Raw genomic sequence first — 20,920 nt, 5'->3', positions numbered from 1 at the left:
TATGTTCAAATGGGTTGGGTCAGGTTTTCAGTTTTGCAACACCTTTCTTTTGATGTTTTGTTTAGGTTTTCTGTAAACAATCTGTAAATTTATAAAATCTGCACTAATGGCAATTAGAAAATCTTTATCATTTCTATATTCTACATATTAAATTTTATAAGATGGAAGATAAAAATATGCCAAAACTTGCTCCACTTCTCTTCTTTCTATTCTCTCAGGAGGAGAACCCATCTGGATTCCTTTTACCTTCAAGTATAACCCAGCCCACACTAGCTGTAAGGGCAAACAATATGTCAAGCGGACATGGTACAAAAAGTTTGTGGGTGTCGTCCTGTGCAATTCTCTACGCTATAAGATCTTTATGGCTGACGATCTCAGAGGTAACACATCACATTAGGGGTTTACTCTGCTCTTTCATAAATGAAAAAAGGAAACAATAAACAAGTTTCAATAACGCTCCTCTTTCTGTTACCCAGTGCCTTTTTACAGTATAGGAGATACTATGGGCCAAGGTGAGGACCACTGCCAGTTTGTGGACTCCCACAGAGATGGAAGAACGGGGCCAGCCTACCTCTCAGAAAATCTGCCCTCAGCGCAAGGTAAACAATAACAGCTGTGCACATGGCTTGTGACTTATTATATTTTTTTCCATGGCGTATGAATAGTTCTGCTGTAGGGCAGAAGAATTAATTTTGTATCTATGCAATGCACACCAAATGAAGTCAAACTTGCTTTGTAGTGGCAGCCTGAAAATAAGTCTTTGTAAAATTGTCGTGTAGTAAAACCATCGGTTAGATATTCTCAGCATTTTGTAAAATGCTAAAATGAGAAATATTTCAACATTTCAATCATTAATTTGTCATTTTCATAAAAAGTATTCATTTGTTTGGTTAATACTCCTTGTATTACAGGATTTTACCGTGCCTACAGACAGGAGCCGGTTTCCTTTGGAGTCATTGGCCGCCGTACATCCCATCCATTTGTGGGGTGGTATGAATGCGGGGTTTCCATTCCTGGGAAATGGTAACTCTGAAGAGGAGACATTTTATATGAACAGCAGCAGCTCTGCACCCTGCAGCATGCTCTCAGCTGCCTTTCTTGTCCATTGAAGACAGACATTCACCTACAAGCACAAAGACACCACTATATATTTTATATTGCTCCAGAGGAAAATAAAACTCAAAATAGTAGCTTAAATCAGCTAAATATGTATCATTACAATGCACTTTTTATGTAAAGCAGTCTGTATATGAGGGGAAATAAGCTTGCTCTTGCTTAGCATAACTATTATTACAAAGTGCTCTTCTATAATTAACAGAGAGGTCCTTACCCAGTGTTATTTATCTCCTTAATAACAAACCCACACGAGGTGAATCCAGTGACACTGGACCAGAAACTACAAGATAAACTGTAAAAAAGAGCACTAGAGATGTGTATAGGTCTGTTCATTTTCATCCATGGTATTTGTATTGCATATTTTATGACCTATTTTGTCTATTCATGTTTTACACCCATCATACTGTTTTTAATAAACTCTGTATCCTCTTTGAAATTTTTTATTTTACATTGTAAGTTTTATATGTATACAAACAAAGAATAAAAGGCTAAATATGTGCTCAGGAAATTTGAGAGATTGAATAAAGACCTTATTACAACTAAAATTGCAAAAGATCAGTCATATCATGTTTCCTCTGGTGACAAATTCACAAATACTGCACATGTTTACTTTCACAATGGCACAAAAAAGAGAAAGTGCAGAAAAGCTAGTCAGTTTATAACAGATTTTAAAAACTCATGGACTGAGAAGAAAATCAATTCTGTATTTTAAATAACCTCTTGAGGCTTTTAAGTTGATCAAGGTACATGGTTGGAATGGAAGTCTGAATGCCTAAGCAGCCATGTGTTCAAATCAAAAATAGACCACCGTATCTTCAACATATATTGCATGTTTGAACAGAGCAACATTAATACATTTAAGCTAAGGTGACTTACCACAACTATTCATTCCAGTTTTCTGACATTTTAAAAATTGTTTAAAATCCAATATGGTTACCATGCATGGGTGGTTCTAGACAAGGGCCAACAGGGGTCACTCCACCTGTAGAACAGGTCCTAGCCCCTGTTTTGCAGTCCAATACTAAATTAAAGGGGAACACCGTTTTGTTTTTTTTTACATTGGGCCCTTGATTTTATGTTATTACATCATGTTCTACACACCCATATGAGTTTTGCTGTTTCTTTTCTGTGTATGTTTGTTAATCTTTTGCTCTGTGCCCCCCTAAAAAACACTGGCCCCCTTGGTAGATTCCGTCTTGAACCCTCCCTGTTGTAAAGTATTCTAAAAGTAACAGAGCTAAGTTGCTGCTACCAGTGACATGTATCTCCCTTTATGCACATGCCACTGTTTCCATAAAATCCTAGTTGTCTTGGTAATTTCTGACACTAATTAGCTTATCCAAAAGGCTTTCTGATAACCAACTAGATTATAATTCCAAAAACCTTACCAAATAATCTAGAATACAACATTCTTTATAAAAGAGCATACTAGATAATAAAAAATTGTGAATAAAACAAAAAAGAAATAACACAAAATTGTACTGCAGTTTAGCTTGATGATTTTAGCTTGTTAATTAAGTTGCATAACAATGAACAAATCCCACTGGATTCTGGCTTGAAGACTGAACGCAGTTAAGTTAGATGTTATTTAATTAGTCTTCTAATGCCTTAAGAAAACGAAAAACACAATAGAGGATTGCACTATGATTTATGGTTTAGAATAAGTTTGTGGTTAATTGTGTCAGGCTGTAAAAGCTGTTGCAGTGTTGCACCAAATTTTCCAAACAGCAGTACTTAAATCAGTCATACACATCACAGGGGATTTGTTCTATTCATTCAGTTTTTAATTGTATAAACCTCATTTATAATTCTGTGTTTAAAGTAAAGGCCTACTGTTTGATGTTTGGTTTGTTTGTGTAGTGTGGGGGTGAGGGAGTGTAGAGGATGGATGTGTTACCACTGCAGGAAACTGATCTCTTAAGTTTACACTCGGAGAAGTACATTTATTCAGCCAATTGTGACTAGATTGCTTTTATAATCCCATGCTATAAATGTTGGAATATGCAATTCAATCCAGATAAAATCTTTCCCATGGTTAGGCTTTCATTTTTATTTCCTAGATATGTGTGGCGTTTCAGGTTGATTGCAATATTAAACCACCAATTATTCTTAACCTTTCATTAAATAACCAATTCAAAAAGAAAAGTGTATAATTATGAATGGTTCAGCAACACATTAAAATGGGTGGAAAGCCTTTTTCAGTTATGTAGGATTACTGGAGAAGTCTGCTTTGTGTTTGTTGCCAGGTAATTATTATTGTATTTATAAGATTCTGAGATTATTTCTCAGACGTCAGATGGATTTATGTTTTTCCACCGTTCAACAACATAACCCCTGCTTCTCTTCTCAAATCTTGCTTAAAAGTAATTCTAACCATTTTTGTGTCAAATCTAATTCTGGGAACAATTATCATGATATCCAGACAAATCATAACTACTGTTTTGTTATTTTTCACTCCCCGCAAAAAGGAAAAGGACTTTTTCTGAGCTGGACAGTGTAGCTCTAAAGCAGGATAAGCGTCTCCCGTGAGAGAAATCTGGGCGTTTTGGGGTTTGTTTTCATATTTGCAGCAGACCAATTTGTCATCACTTTAATGGGTTATTGTCACATTTCAAACATTCTTTCCAGGTATGCTTGGGGGGGGTCGAGGTTCTGCAATCATGTGTTTTCAGTGAGTGATGAGCATCTCTACCCTCAAAATATTTTTTTTGGCTGCTGCTCTTGATCCGTGTGGAAAAATAGCATTCATCTCTAACCACTATGAGAAACCTGATCCCTCTATGACACCTGCAATGGAATATAGAAATGTTTATGGATTAAGAAAATGAGAAGAGGACCAGCTGAAAAAAAAAAAAAGAAAATAGGGAAATTATACTGAATAGACCTTGTAATGCAGGGAACATGTACTGAAAGTCTATTTTAGACTTACACTCTAAAGATTTTTAAAAATTGCCATTTTCAAAGTTGGTTTATTTTAGCCACACTGTAGGTATTTATTTATATTTTTTCTAATGAAAAGCTTATTTAAAAGCACACTGCGGACTTTGTGACCTAAAGAGTTGACTTATATGAGATATTTTTAAATTATTCCTCAGACCAACATAGAGCGCTTGACAATATCAATGCTTCAAGCGGGGCTTCCCTCTTGAAATACTGACTATGTAAGTTGGGAGAAGACGCACCGTTGTTGGCCAGGTCATGTGACCTGGAAGAATGTATCGCTTTACAGCCACAGGCTCTTATATAGTCATGGAGTGAAGGCTTTTGCTCTACTATTTTTCCACCTGCTTGACACTGGTCATGGCTGAGGCAAGGATAAAGTTTAAACCTTCTGAGGAGGCCAAAAAGAGAAAACGGGAAAGGGATTGTGCCTCAGGAAATACAAGAGTCAATCTTGGAAAGAAGTTTGTTTTTTCTGCGCAGGCTGAAAGAAGAAGCAGGATGTAAAACCGACTCTCTTTTCTCAACTTTATTATTAGACTTTTAAGTTAACACTTTGCAACAGTTACACAGTGTGCCATTAAGGACACATTACAGCATTTCAACTAGATTCCAATTTAGACTTTGACTTGGTCACTCAAAAACATTCATTTTGTGTTGTTTTTTTTTAATCCTTTAAAACCATAAAGATCCAAATTTGTGTTTTTGTTAGTTAAAGTATGTTGCCAGTGTCCTTGAGCAACAAAAGCACAATGCCACTGCCACACATGACTGTACATAAGCTCCTTATATAAAACACATTAAAACTAAAATGTTTCACATTTTTCTTACGCTTAGGTTATCTTCAGTTAATTCTACAATTTGTTGATGATCACAAATACCAAATGTGACAAAATCTGAAGAATTTTGTTGGAGAAAGCAATACCTTTTTATAGAGCTGTAATTCCTGTTGTGGTTATAGAACAATGCTTCAGAGGCATTTTAATTTGGAAAATAAAAAAGTGTTTCACCTTTTGTGACATCCATCAACTCCACAACATGTCAGAAAGTAAGTTATCATTACATTGTACTGTTTTAGTTTGCTAACTGGATGATGTAATTACAGTACCTCTTTGTAAATGCAACCTTGATATATCAAGATCAGTGTTGTTTAGTAAAAGTAAAGTAAAAATACTATTTATTGTAAAGTAAAAATACTTCACAGTTGTACTTGAGTATATTTTGGAGTATGTTATACTTTCCTGTAGTATACATTTTTTTTGATAAATTTCACTTTTACTTCACTATATTTCCAAACTTAATTGCATACCGGTACTTTTAATCGGATACATTTTCAATGTTTGATCATCCATCCATCCATCCATCCATCCATCCATCCATCCATCCATCCATCCATCCATCCATCCATCCATCCATCCATCCATCCATCCATCCATCCATCCATCCATCCATCCATCCATCCATCATTCTAGGATATTCTAAGAAAATCCAAGTGGGGATGAGCAAACCCCACACAAATGTAGAGGCCATTACCATTGAGATTTTTTTTTAAAGAACAAGCGCATTAAAATGGTCGAGGGGTTTGCATATGCATGCACTCCTTTCCTGGAGGCTATGTAGTATGGGACATTGGCCCATGAAAGGGTCTGCTTTGATAAATTACTAAAAGACCTCTAGAGTCTATTTACCAATAGCCTAGTGGGAAAGTTACCACTGACTAAGGTGAATTTCTTCCAGATTAGAACGACTGGGGTTGGGATGGCAGCAGGTAACTCCAAGCATCTACTTCTGGGTTGAACAGGCTATGAAATAAAGACTTTCCCACATCCAACTGCATTCTCTATTACATTCGGCTGACTTTGCTGAGGTCTCAGGCAGTTAAAAGGCAGAACAGCATGGACCTACTTGTCCCTACCAATAATTCAATGTGAATAACATGTTTATAATTTACAATACAGCGTTTTTGTAGCAGTCCCTTCTTTTCCTCTCACAGCCTATAGCTGTTGCTGCTGCTCCAACTGAGTGCTTGCCTGGTCTTTCCTGTCCCTTAAACTGAGCAGCACAAGCAACTGTGCTTAACTCAACTCTTGTTGGTTGTTTTTCCATAAGTTCCGCCTTCTCTCTTCCTGATTGGCTGTTTTCTTGTAATTATGAGTGCGTGTATGCATGGAGCACAAAATCTATATTTTATTCAAGCTAAAATACTGCAGTTACTACAATTAACCTTAGGCTGCTAAACTATTCCCAATTAAGAAAATAAATATTATTTACGCCATAAGAAGCGAAGGCTGCTGGTTGCAGTTCTGTAAAGAAGCAGGAGAGAATATTTTGATTGTGGAATTTGAGAGATGTAAGTGACCAACGTTGCATCTCAAAAACAATATTTAATTCTGAAATATAATACATTTTATCAACAAATACCTTTGCTTCTTTTATACAACTAAATATTCTGTGTCAGGCAGGAGTTCTGAAGACTGCTGGAAAAATGGACAAGCAAAGACTGTAAGCTATCAAAAATTCTATTTTTTAGCCACAGCCGACTGAAAAGAAATAGTAAGGGTTCCCCTTTAACCAATGTTTCTTTGCTATTACTGTTTTCATTTTTTGACAACCCTTAGAGGCAGTTCAGGTATGAGTTGAACATGTGATTTCTTTTTTAATGTGTAACCACATGTAATGTTTAGATGAAATAGAATTACACTAAGTACAGTATTTACAATCCAGGTTCAATGTGTGGAAATCAAGTTGGGTTCAAGTTATTTTCATGTTCTGGATGCTGTTATCTACACTTCAGATGTATTATGTAAGAAATATGTGCGGAATGTTACAATAAAATACATGTAATTGGCTACACAGAAACTTGTATGTGAAGTTAATATTTTAAATGCTCAGTGTCAGTTCCTCTCATAATTCCCGTAAAAACAATACATCTATTTTCAGTCCCTTGAATGTATTATTTTGCTTTGCTGCAGCCAGAGTAATGATGAAAATTAAAAAATATATCATATCTCTCCTATCCTGGCTTCTCTTCATTGGCTTCCTGTTAAATACAGAATAGAATTGAAAAGCCTCCTTGGTGGAGGACATAGGGACCCCTTTTTCATCATTCTGCTTCATTCTATCTCTATTTTCCAACACCTGCTCTCTCTGCTTTTTCTCATAGTAGCTCCATCTGGTCTGCTTCTGTTTGACTCTGTCACCATCCTGGGGAGAAATATCAGCTGTGCTGCTGCCATCAACACCTTTGTTTATAGATGTTTGAGAGGTCTGTTCTTTGGAGTAGTCCTGTTTCTCGGACAGTGACTAATTGTATGTGCTCTCTTTCATCCTCTGACATGGTAGCTGGCTCAGAGCTCATCTGCCTGGCTGTGTGTTTCCTGGACGGGGCTGCCTGTGGAGCTTGTTTACAGTTGCCTTTTGTATCTCTGCTTCTTTCTGTATGTCTGCTTCTGTCTCCTTGAACCCCGGTCGGCCTTGTCAGGTGGCCGCTCACACTAAGCCTGGTTCTGCTGGAGGTTTCTTCCTGTTCAAAGGGAGTTTTTCCTCTTCACTGTTGCTACAAGCATGCTTAATGTGGGATTGCTTCAGTCAATGTGTCAAAGCAATCAAATGGTTTTCCTTAGATAGAAAACTTTGAATCAATATAACTGTATGATCTGGTTGAAGTGTATAGTGCCTTGAGATAACATGTGTTTTGAATTGGCACTATATAAATAAAAGAAATGAATTGCTTCGTTTTACAATACAGAGACTATCAGCATATGAGATTTAAAAAAAAGTAAGAGTGGGGTTTACCTCTGTTTACCTCTGCACAATTCTATATCTTCAAAAGAACATACAGGATAAATCCACATACAACAGACATATTTAGAATACATTTGGTTAAACAGGCACATATTTACCTTCTGTCTTAATCGCTGGTGAGTTAAAAAACAAATCTTTTCAAAGTGTAAAAAAGTCCCAATTCCACATTCATCAGAGCCGGTGATGCTTGAAACATTGGCAACCAGCATTTTGTGTGTGTGGTGCTCATAAAATCTGTACAAATGCAGCAAGAAATGCTGCTTTTCTCTCTAAACGAAATGCACCCTAAGGCTCACGTCAAGCATGAAAAAAGGCGCATGCATATTGCGTAGGACCAATGACATCAGACCAATGAAACTTAAGACCAATAGTGTCCCTACCGAAGTTGAAATCAAACCTACGCCCTGGCTCAAACCACTTCATCTGGACCCTGGCAGGGCCGATCCAGCTAATAATAATAATCCTGGACAGGATATCAAGCTGCTGTAGGGAGGAACCACCTCTGGGTTTTAAATCTTAAGGTCAAATCTTTGCTTTTTGTGGATGATGGAGTTACTTTGTCTTTGTCGTCAGATGATCTAAAGCCGGGACAACACTGTATGAAGTGTTTAATTGTTGTACTCAGCTACAGCTCAAAATGTACGACGAAACCACAGGGTTTAAAAGTTCACAGCTCAAGATGTATGTTCCTTGATCGTACGGCCCAACGCTCTGATGCGATCTAACTGCTCACACTGCACATCCAAAAACCACACGTCGGACTCAGTTCTGAGACATGCCGCTTGTCGGACTTGCCAATCTGGAAGAAGAAGAACTTCCTTGTTTGCACATGCGCAATGGTTGAGGTTCTGGTAAAGCAGCTCATAGACGCACGTAGCTGAGCTTCAACAGTAGAATTGGCCCACGAACACAACTGAATTTCAAACATGTTTGATTTTCTCCCTACCAAGTGATTCCTGATCGCGAGGTGGTCGAGAGAGGCTGACCCTTGTTGCCCCCTGTGTACTGAAACTTGTCTCAATTGAAAAAATTCTGGCAAAACTGGAAAATCTGCCAAAAAAGGGCAAACAATCTTAGAGTATATGCCCGTCTTTAGGTTGAGGCATGGCACTATACCATAGTCTTTGATAGGAGTTGAAGAAAGTTTTAGGGTGACAGTGGCATCGGATGTAGGAGTTTGCCCTGAAATCCAAGGATTGATGATGTTGTCGTGTCCTTGGGCAAGACATTTCACCTGCATTGTCTACTGATGGTGGTCAGAGGGCCAGTGTATGGCAGCCTCGCTTCTGTCAGTGAGCCCCAGGGCAGTGCTGGCTACAATGTAGCTTGACACCATCAGTGTGTAAGAGTGTGTGGGAATGGGTAAATGCCTGAATGTAGTGTAAAGCACTTTGATCAAGTCTCCTGACTTGAAAAAGCGCTATGTAAGTACAGGCCATTTACCAAAGTTTAGGGATAATATAGGGAGATCCTGGCAAACAATTATTATTTTGTTGTTTTACCTTTTTTACAAATGTTTGAATAATTTAAAGGTCAGCTGTGTTCTTAGATTTTCAGCTTAAGTTTTTTAGCAGATTGAATTAGTTTGCTTTCTCAAAGGCCCCCAACTTCATCAACAACAATCATACCCTTAGCCAAAACCAAATCATGTTGTTACATTTTCTTAGTTGAATTCCCAGTCCAACTTCTATAATCCTCTAATCACAGACACAATATTGAGTAAGGGGGGATTTCAAACATGACCATATATCCAAATCAACGTATGCTCTAAGTGTAGAGTTTTCAATTCACACAGGAAGACCGACATTTCTGGGAGTCATTAATAAAGACAGAAACACCATAAGTCAGCTGTTTCCTAGTGGTTGTCACATTATCTGGAAGCATTTTTTGATGTGTTTGCAAAATGTGCTGATCTCTAATATAAGAAAGGGCGAAAGGCCACAGCTGCCTGATTGAGTCCAGGTTGTGCTGAGTTTCCACACGTGGATATTACATTATGCATTCAGTTCCCTCTAAAACTGTCCTCACAGAGCCAGACAGCTCCTCTTTAAAAAAAATTCCTTTGCTCAAGAAAGCTCACTTCCATACGTTTGAATTAAACACTAAATTGCTTAATTAGTGGAGCACTAGACGCTGAAGGGGAAAAAAGTGTGGTTTTAAATGAATGCAGATCTCATTCCTTTTCCAAATAATGCCTTTTTTGTCTCTTTTTGATCAAAGTGAGTCACACAGTGTGAGCTGGAGACATCTTAAGCTCCATTCTGCTGAGCTGAAATCATCACAAGAATCAGCTGAAGATTTAATACAAAAGGATAAAGAGAACAGACAATGTTGAAAACAGATACTGAAAAAAAGGACCTCAATTGAAGTGTAATTTTTTTCAGTATGATCAGTGTAGCTCAATACAATGCTCTCCGACTATCTAACTGTTTTTACCTCCTCAGATTTCTCTGTTCTATGAGAAGCTTATTTCTTAACAAAAGAAACATTGTATACACATACCAGTTTAAATTTACGTAATAGATATATCATGGAAAATATAAAATATAAATATTCAGACACAGAATTGAGAAAAAATAAAGACCAGTAAATATCCATTGATTTTAAAATACATGTTCACACTTAAACATATAATCAAATTCTTCTCTTCATGTTAGTTTAATTACAGGAAAATAGGTTCAACAGTACTAAAATCCTTATTTGAATCTTCAAAACATTGCATATAAACTGTGGAATTGAATTGAGAATACATTTAGGACTCCCTACCCTCCAACAGTTAGTTTCACCCTAATTTGTCTCATAGGTCTTTCAGCTATATAAGATTCTGATATTGGTGAGAAGAACGTTTGCCTTTCTGCTTACTTTCAGCATTAAGAGATTTGAAGGGTTTTCATGATGAGCTGGCCAAGACCAGCTCCAGAAAAACATTCCTAAACCATAAAACAACCAACTTTCTGCTTCACGGTTGGTCCTGGAATCCTGTATTTGGTTCATGCTAAAAGTATTCTCTGTTCTTGAGTCAAAATATATAGCTTGAGACTCATCTGTCCTCGTCTCTGTCTGGGAAAATCTACTCCTATCAGGTATTCTCCTTGCATACCTACCATGAAAATGTAATCTTCTACTGTCTTCTTTAGATTTTAAGACATGCACTCCCATATCAAAAGTAGTGAATGTCTCTTGTAGGACCACAGATGACATTTCAACAAGCTTATTATTAAAAACCTCAGGGAAATTGAAAAATGAATGAGGAAATTTCAGCTATTCAGGGAGTTTTTACCAAACATAATAAAATCATGCTGCAGTGCAAAAAAAATGGTTGTTCTGCTAAAATCAAATTATAAGGGTTTGTTTTTATGGTTCAGTTCTGAAAAAAAAGGTTAGAAAATGTGAGCTGTATGAACCTCCTTGTTGGGGAAACTATTGTGGGATACAAGGGGTTAGAAACGAAAGACAAGAAACTATTATAAAAATCTCTAAACTTCCTTCTCCTTATTTCAGAACTGGTCTTACATGACATTCAATTAATGAAAAAACATACAAAAAATATATATACTTTAATTTACACATATATATATATATATATATATATATATTGTTTTTACACTCTAAAGTAGAATAATAAGTTTGTGGTAATTGCTTAAGGCTAATCAATTATAAGGTAGTTGGGTCAGGCTGAGACAAGTTATTCTTTCATGTATTCTACTTCTGTCAACAGCTCAAATTATTTCATGACATGAATGTTCAACTCGACTTCAAGGTTGAACAGCAGGGGTAGTTTCAGTTGTCATTGTTTTTTTAATGTTAAGCTTCGATTGTGAATCCCACAGACCATCCACTGGGGTCCGAGTGAGGCCTGATAACCATTTCTGTCAGGTTGAATGGAAGTTTAAAGAGGACCCAATTGCAGAGACAGAAGCTGAGGCGGTTTCTTGCAGATTTAATGTTGATCAAAAGGGCAACAGAAGCAAAAGTCCACAAACAAAAGAGAGAAAACCAAAAAACAGGAGACATCAATGAAAACACACATTAGGAGCCAAGAGACAACAAGGAACCAGCAAACAGTAACAGAGCAGGAGGAGTATATAAGCCTAACAAAACAAAGACTGGGGTAATCAACTGATTGGTCGCAGGTGTGGTAATAAGAATCTAGAAAAGAACTAGGAGAGGGAGACACAAGAGGGCAACAGTAGGTAAACAAGAAATACATAAGAACTCAAATACAACCAGAAAACAACACAAAATGGAAACAAAACCATTGAAAACTCAAAAAGAAAACTTAATCAGAACTAAAACTGTAAAACCTTTCCCATAAAACATAGTAAAAATAGTCAGACTCAAAGCACTGTCTTCATAAAACCATCCAGTCCTTAATCTGAGGAACCACCCCAATTCCAATCAGTTTTAAAAGGATTTTATTTTGAGAATTAAGATGACTTAATAGGAGAATAATCTGTCATAGCACATCAGCTGAAGGAAAATCAAGCTTTTTTAGAAAATTCATGGGAAACACAACAACAGCACTAAAATTCCAGGTACATAAAGCAGTCAAGTCTTCTGGCTTTAGTATCTAATCACTTAAGATGTCAACATGAAAACTACAATCATATTCTTATTCAACAACATTATTTCCTTTTCTATCACCAATAAACACCTTAATAGAATTCAGACCAATATGCCAACAATTGGATATGAGTATCAAAAGCTCACCTTAAAACATCTTTATAGTTTATTTCGGGATCTTAACCAGTCTGCCCCACTGAATTCTGGGAAATGGAGACCACGGAGGATACTCCGGACCCCAGGATATCAGGGTGTAGCCTGCTGGGACACCTGCTTCCATCATTGTATTCTGTAAGACCTGATAGATGTTTTTTTTTCCAAAGAACTGATACCCTAAGACAGGTATCCCCAAAGTCGGTCCTTGAGGGCCGCTGTCCTGCAGGTTTTAGAGGTCTCCCTACTTTAGCACAGCTGATTATGATGATTGCAGTTGAACAACAGCCTGTTAATCAGCTTTCAATTAAAATCAGCTGTGCTGGAGCAGGGATACCTCTAAAACCTGCAGGACAGCGGCCCTCAAGGACCGACTCTGGAGATGCCTGCCCTAAGACGTGAATAAGTCCTAAAATCTACCCTGTACGATTCAGCCATAGTAGGCTAATGTGCAAATAATTTTACAGGATGATAAGGGTTTTTTTTAGGTATCAATTATTTCTGGTCTGCTTCTCTTGCTGGTTTCCAAGTTTGAAGGATGCTACTCTTTTGCCAACATAAAATGACAATTGCTGCCTTCTGTTTAGGCAACCTGGGAATTCTCATAAGATTTGCTCAGGAACCAGGAATTAAACAGCCTACACACCACCAAGGTAGTGCCAGTCAAATCTAGATCTAAAGAGAAAAACTTGGTTAAAGGGGTTTTTAGACTGGATGTGGTGTGCACACCTCTACACTCTGAAATTCATAATTTTCAATGGCATCAGCTGTGAAACATTCAGGAAGTATTGGAGGTCTGCATATAGCCCATTACACAGCAAAATACCTCTGGTCTACAACTCTCTGACATTGTTCCAAGAAAGGGTTTGACCATCTCAGGTGTCAGAAGAATCTCAAAAAGAAATAGGCATAAAGTACTCAACGTTCCTTTTGAACATATGTTTTATAGGTTCAAAGATAGGAACCTAAGTAAATGAAATTGTCATTTAAAAACTACTTTTGGATTATGTCAATAATAAAATTAAAATAATTTTCAAAACATTTTGAAATGAGAGCATCTTTAAGTGGCAAAAGCCTTTTTGTACAGCCCTTAATTAAAATGTTTAAGTTATTTTAATTTTTAATAAAAATTTGTTAGGGTAACTACAATCCTAAAATCTCTTATTTTTACCTTTAAACACATCCTTTAATTTTTACAAAACATCTGTCAACCTAAAATTTATTCTTCAATGACATCTACTTTAAATTATCTCTTTTGTATTATATTTTCTAAAAGGCTTATTTAAAAAAACAAAAAAAAAAAAAAAACATTGACAATGTATTTACAAGGTATGGAGAATAAAGGCAACTTTGCAACCACTTAACCAGTAGGAAGTAATTTTTTTCAGTGTTAAAAAAGTTGAGAGTTTAATATGAACCTGACTTCACATAATATCCATCTAACTGATAATGAGCTCATATGACAGTGTGTTCCAGATCTTGGCATATAAGTCTCATTAAATCAGCTCCATCGCTCTTGCTGAAGGCCAAGTTGCTCAGATTTTCTTTGACATCATTTTTACATTCCACCTCTTCTGTGATAGAAATACATTGCTGGAAAGTATGTGCTGGTAGAAACCTGTGCCAGTAGCAGATTTCTTATTTAAAAAATGTAAACACAAAGCTATTTCACAATTTAAAAGTTTATTGTTTTGGGAGTTACTTTCCAAAACTTTCGAATCTACTACTCCTTGTTGTTGAGTTAAAAAATAGGATTTCGTCATAATATCTGAGGGCAGTAAACTGCACTGATATAACTTAATTTGCCAAAGACACAATAAAATGTCATGTTGAGAACAGATTTATAACATCACAGCAAGGATGTTCAGACAAACTGGCTGAATCTACAGAATTTTCAGAATCTAAGGTCTTCAATGACACACAGAGATTTATCTTATAAATTCCAACTAGAATGATTTTGTAATAGGAAAAGACTATAGTTGATACGGTGGACAAGAAAAGTACACACAATTCACTTTAAATATAAGGTTTTTGTGATCAAAAAAAGGAAAACTGTAAAAAAAAAAAAAAAAAAAAAAAAAAAGCTATCGTACTTATACTTCAATTCCATTTCCTTACAATAGTTCGTTCCTGAGACAGGACATAAAACGGTTTTATTTAAACATTACTCTTGATGTGACGTTTGTCAAAATTTGTTTATTTATTCAAGTCATTTTTTTTCTGACTTTTATTGCTAAATTATTTTAATGTTACTCTTGTCAGTTGGTGGTTATAATAGCAACCAGTATTTGTCTGTTGCTGTGGTATGTATTAAGATCAGCTCTGTGTCTCTTAACATACAAGATTTTTTTACATATATTTTAGATCGATTTGATTATATTCATTTTTTCATATTAAAATTTGCTATATTTTGTATCTTTTAAACTGCTATTGTAATTAATGTTATGTATTTCAGCTGTGAATTATTTATTGTATTTTATTTAATGTATAGGGGCAGAAGCTCTTGGAGCTGCTAACCACAGACTTGTTTATTTTTTCTCTAGTTAGGTATGTTTTACTATTTGATACAAAGTACCCCTGTTACAAAGAACAATTACTGTTGCCAATTGTGATTCTTTGAATGTTAAATATTTATGTATTTTCTTTCCTTTACTATAATATATGTATTTATTGCTAACTGTGTTAAGTATAATGAATAATATTGATGTGACTGTGTTAAAACAACTATAGGATCACAGTTAGCTCTTCTCCTTTTCTGTTGCTGTCTGTTACTATGAGGCAGAATCTGCTTACCAACAACTTGTTTGTCTCTTGTTAGAATAAATACAGAGAACCAGAATGTGTTTGTCGTGAAGTCAACCTCCTGGATCAGAATGAACACAGAGGGTTACATATATACTACATAACTATAAAACATGGGTGCAGGTTTAACAGAATTTAATCTTACGCAGACCATAGAAATGGATCTGGTTACATACCGTGGGCCTACCAGGCTCACATCATCAGAATGGGCACCAGTAACAGTTAAATAAAATCATTTTATAGATCTGCAGAGTCACACCTTGCCACATCCTCACAGCATGACATCACATACATATTGTTTGCCATTGATGAGACATTACCAGCTCCAGCTAGAATTTTCTCACCTAAAGTCCCAAATAATTGCCCAGACTGCTCAGGCAACTTAACCTAGTACTTGCCAGATTGTTATGTGTATAAGAGTTGATATTTGGAGTTCTACTTTATCTGATTTGTTGTGAGATTAAAAACTCAGATCTTAAAACAATCTAGCTTGCAGCACAAGGTTACAGGCAACCTCCCGATTCATATATTTAACAAAAGACAATTGTATCATTCATCATTGTCTAATTTTTTACCTGAACGAAACCACCAATTTTTCAGCATGGTGTTTTATAATTATCATATCCACTCTCTTTACCATTAGAACTGTTTAAGCAGATTTATGAAAAATACTTTTGCATTTTCTGGCAGTTAAGCAATCCAGTACAGTCCTGCAGGCTTTTTCTCTTGAGTTGATTTGTAAGTGTAATGCAATAAACACCTTCCCTAAAACCCAACAAAAAATACATTCCATACACTTCCCTAATAAAAGGGGAAAAACACAACCTTCCATCTGTTAAAAAATACTTAAAAGTGTTTTTTTTTTTGTTTTTTTTTTAAAGCTAATATGAATAAAGATTAAACAGGTGTTAAAATCTCTGGTAATTTTACACAAAGTTAAACCAGAAATATTGTGCAAACTGCAAAATCACCATAATGGCTTAAAGTATAAACACACTACAAAATGAGGCACAACTGGCTGGTGCTCAACATAAAGCAGACATTTTTCTGTATTTATACTTGGCATAGAAACAGTTTGGGTTTATAAGGGCTTTTTTATTTTCATTTATGTATTGGAGAAAATGTGACACATTGGCATTTTCCTCTGAGGAGTTGCTGTTACATGAAGGTGAAGTAGAGGTGTTATTTAGATGGAATATCTGGGTTATTGAAAGTGCCTTCCAGCTCCTGTACTCTTTACAGCATGTGAGGTTTACCCTTCTGACATCTCTAACATATGGTCAAATTTAACTAATTATTAGCATTTGTTCTGACTTGAAAATATGTTTAAGTGCACAGGTCACATGTGGTGGAGCTCTTCACTTTTACTCTCTTCTTTATGACCTCATGCTGTATTACCGGTATATATGTCAAAAACAGCTCACCATAACATCAAGGGTGCTTGGATGTCATATGAACTGTGTAAGCAGTAAGTTTATCTTTTAAATGCACAGCGCCATGCAATGATATTTTTTGCCAACATAAATCTGTCAGTGTTTTATGTAGTGGTAAGGGTGGCCAGATGTACCATTTTGTGTCATTTGTATCCAAAGTCAAGCAATGTCCTGCAGTTGACTAGGTCAAATTAGAAAAAAAGGCAAAAAACATATCCGCCGGCATTTTCCCTAAAAGCAAAGAAAGCAGGGCTGCAATAATTGTGACAGAACTGAGCCAGTGCCAATGCTCTTAAAACAAAATTTAATGGCAGCTACTTTTAAAGACAAGAAAATGCATCCACAACAGAAACAGTTTATAACTGGGCGAGGCAGCGAGAAATGACTCAGGGAGCTTTTGGTAAAGTTTGTCAAAGTAATTTTTTTCAACTTGAAACACATAGCCAGAAAAGCCATGTCTGCCATGTCCCACACTGATCCCCATAAGCATACTAGTTGTCCCATTCATTTTAATGAGATCTGGTCACCCTTCTAGTGGTATGCAGCCCCAGCCAAACTTTGCAGAACTTCCTTTGTTGCAATTGACATATTTAGGGATGTTTCTCTACCAGCTTCGGAAATTTTGAGGCTAACTTACTTGCCTGCTATCTTTGCATAAAAGAAGAAGGAATAAAAATCTGATTGGATGCATACGGTCTCTGAACAACATATTTTCAAAATTGCCTAATATGACTAATATGACCATTGTATTTTTGGCTGTATATTTAGATTCAATTTCCAGCTGGAATGTTATTTGCAACCCAATCTGCGGTCTTAACCTAAAGTAGAAGATTATTTATATTACCTTTGTATTAATCAAAGCAAATAAGTTTAGGACCTTTCTGCTTTCCCATTAACTCTGAAATGCATCTCTACACCACAATACTACCTTCCCCTAGGGGCAACAGTGGCGCAGAGTACAGGAGGGGCACCGGTTCCAAACCCCAGCTCAATCCATCTCTGTCATTTTGTTCTTCTTCAATACACTTCACCCTCATTGCCCACTGATGGTGGTAGAAGGCCTCTTTGACACCTGTGCACCACAAACATACTTGTGTCAGTGTGCCCCAGGGCAGCTGTGGCTAGCAGTAGCTCATCCCCATCAGCATGTGAATATGTGTGTGAATGGATGAAGGTAGTGTAAACTCCTTTGTTGCTCATGATGAGTCATGGTGTCGGTTTTTTCCAAACATTTTGAATATTCTAATACATCCAGAATATAGTTAGTGATCTGCATTAATCTTAATAAACTTAGTTTTGAAGGTATGTTAGAGTCTTGATCGTAAATTGCTCAGGATGTGTTTACTTATACAATAACACAATAAAACACAAATTGAGAATGAAACAGGTTACAAAATAGAGAGCACAAATCAAAACAGGTGGATTAAAACAACAGAGGAAGTTGGAGAAATAAATGAATAAATATGTGGTAAACAGTAAACAAAAGGCTCAATAGAGGCAGAGTTACTAGGTTATTGCACATGAGTTGTTTCTGATACTTTGATTTAGAGTCAGGTGTGTATTGGTGATGGTTTGTGGGAAGAAATTTTCTGGAATCCGTTGGCTTCTCAAAGTTATTTTACTGCCCCTCTTACCAGACATTTCATTTTAGGTAGACAACCATTACTTGATAGGTTTGTAATTGTCTGATGTAATTATCAATTCTTTCCCTTTTTAGATGAAAAGTTAAATTTGAGCTGTTCAAAGTTTAAGATGCAATCTTAAAACATCAACCTTAAACTTCTCCACAGCTTCCTCCGGGACATGTCTGCTGTGTTGTATCATGTCTCCCTAATGTCTCTTAAAAACCTCTGAGACCTTCACAGGACAGCTGTGTTTATACTAAGACAAATGACACACAGGTGGGCTCCTTAGGAATCAAATGACTTCTGGAGAAATTGTATGTCCGAGATTTTCTTTAGGGGATTTTAGGATGGAGAAGCTTGAATATGAATGGACAAAAGCTTTTGTGATCTTCTTTTTGTAAATGCATCATAAAAAACATTATTTGTATTATTTCACTTCACATTAAGTGGTTGTAACAGAACAAAATGTGAGAAACTCAAATGTTATAAATATTTTTGTAAGCCAATGTGAATAGCTCTTGTTTTAAATTATTGCTTTCTCTCTTCATCTCGTTTTATTTTCCCTCATCCCTCATCCCTCCCCTCTTGACTTCTGGGGTTCAGATGTTACTTTTCATGTCGCAGAAAGAGGACAAAAGGGTTTGTAGATGTTTGTTTGAAACAAAACACAATCAGTCTGGTTGTTGTGCTCACAAAATATGTTGTTACTTATCATTTAACTGCCATTGGAAAGCACTGTAGGGAAAAGATTTATTCATACACAGAAGGACGCTGACAGCTGTGGAATAAACAGAAATGTAATTGCTTCCGAGCGTGCAGGAAAATGCTCACCATATGCCAGCGAAGACATCATAAGTAAACAATATACAAAAGTAAAGTTTATGTACAAACACACATTGTCTCAATGATCAGAAGATGAGTTTGTCTTAAATGCTCTTGTGTACTGTTGAATGAATCTCAAACTAGAGATTGATGGTTAGCATTGCTCTTCACAACTCTTGCTGCACCTCAACACTAAATCCCTCTAAAAAACTAAAAACACACAAATACAACATATTGAAAAGCTATTTTGTATCATAGGTCTCTGAAACAGTTAAACTGTAAAAGTTTAACTGTTTCCTCTTAAGGCCTCCAAGGTAAAGAAATTCCCTTTAGTCTTATTTCTCACCGTACCTTGAAAATAATAATAATAATAATAATTTTTAAAAAATCCACTGCAGCTCAGCCAGGAGATGTTGCTAGACGAGTTTGACTTGGACTGACCAGGCAAAGCTCTGCATGGAAAACTCACATCACAATAGGAGCTGCCTTTTCTTGCTGGCTCAGCCAAGAAACAGTCAGCAAACAGAAGGCCATGGGAGTGACAAGGGCGCACAGCATGGAAGCTTTATAGATGTTGTGGATGTAAGTTCACTTTGAACAGACTCCTTCTATAATTCTACATTAAATTTAAAAGCATGCATTACTGCAGTGGGAGGACAGCATTTGACATTTTGAGTCCATTTCAATTCAAAACTGAAGTTGAAACAGCCAACAGTAAAAAAAAAAAAAAATGGCAACTGAAGTCCAACAACAAGTGTGTCTACAGATCTGTGCATATTACCAAAGAAAGAGGAGAACTGGTAGAGTTGTGGCTTTTACCTGTGGTAAATAAAGTAATACAAACTTAAATTTAAACTAGAAAAGCAGCAGCAAACACTATAAAATGTACAAATATACAAAAGCAGAGATGTGGATCATTAGGTTCCTCTCTTCTCACAGTTTCATAGAAAGAAGACAATTAATGAAACTAGAAAATTTCTAAAGAAATTTTGAGGGGGGCCACCTACTGCCCGTCTGGGTAACTGGGCCAATACGGCCCTGGCAAGTGACATTGGGGCTCCCCAGACCAACTGCTTAAGCCTTTGAGGGCTGCTGAGGGAAGGAAAGAGGGCTAGGTCATGGGCAAAGAGAGCTGTGTGCCACTTGTGCTGAAATCTGGGAAATAGACGTGCACAGCATATGATGCACAAGGGTAATATGGGTTGTCCATATTGAACCGCAGTGGGTAAAGCGCAGTTGGCGGGCTGCGCCCGCCTGCTAGGAGCCCTTGCAGCGATGAAAAAAATCACCAATGGCGGGCTCCGCCCACCTGCTAAGAGCCATTGCAGGGATGAAATCACCATTGGCGGGCTTCGCCCGCCTTCTAAGAGCCATTGCAGTGATGAAATTACCAATGGCGGGCTCCGCCCGCATGCTCAGAGCCATTGCAGTGATGAAATTACAAATGGCTATGAGCAATATGCCACAATGTATGAGTGTGTATAAGGAAGAGGCTTTTATTCTGTAGAGTCCCTGTAGTGTTATTTTGAAAGTCTATCATGGATGTGCATCAAAAGATGGGTCATGCCCAGCAGTGATATAGAATCCATTTCCAAATGTTAAATCACTGGTTTTCCATGTTATTAGGTGAATAGCTGCTGTATTACAGAGTAAATGGGAGAC

The 20,920-nt window shown here is 36.7% G+C and overlaps 1 protein-coding gene across 2 annotated transcripts in view; it reads left to right on the top strand.

Moving 5' to 3' along the window:
* Nucleotides 1-1,661, top strand: part of fndc1 (fibronectin type III domain containing 1) — a 45,919-nt gene extending 44,258 nt beyond the window's left edge. For both annotated transcript variants that reach the window (XM_038281655.1, XM_038281654.1), the window contains 3 exons: nt 219-380; nt 477-599; nt 912-1,661. In XM_038281655.1, coding sequence (XP_038137583.1) covers nt 219-380; nt 477-599; nt 912-1,027 — 401 coding nt within the window. In that variant the 3' untranslated portion in view covers nt 1,028-1,661. The remainder of the gene's footprint in view (nt 1-218; nt 381-476; nt 600-911) is intronic.
* Nucleotides 1,662-20,920: the final 19,259 nt, after the last annotated feature.

The sequence above is a fragment of the Cyprinodon tularosa genome, unplaced genomic scaffold (genome assembly GCF_016077235.1).
Source record: "Cyprinodon tularosa strain WSP-4 unplaced genomic scaffold, ASM1607723v1 ctg173, whole genome shotgun sequence".
Classification (NCBI taxonomy): domain Eukaryota; kingdom Metazoa; phylum Chordata; class Actinopteri; order Cyprinodontiformes; family Cyprinodontidae; genus Cyprinodon; species Cyprinodon tularosa.
Note: the sequence above shows the minus strand (reverse complement) of the source record. Positions and strands in the feature narration are given on the sequence as shown.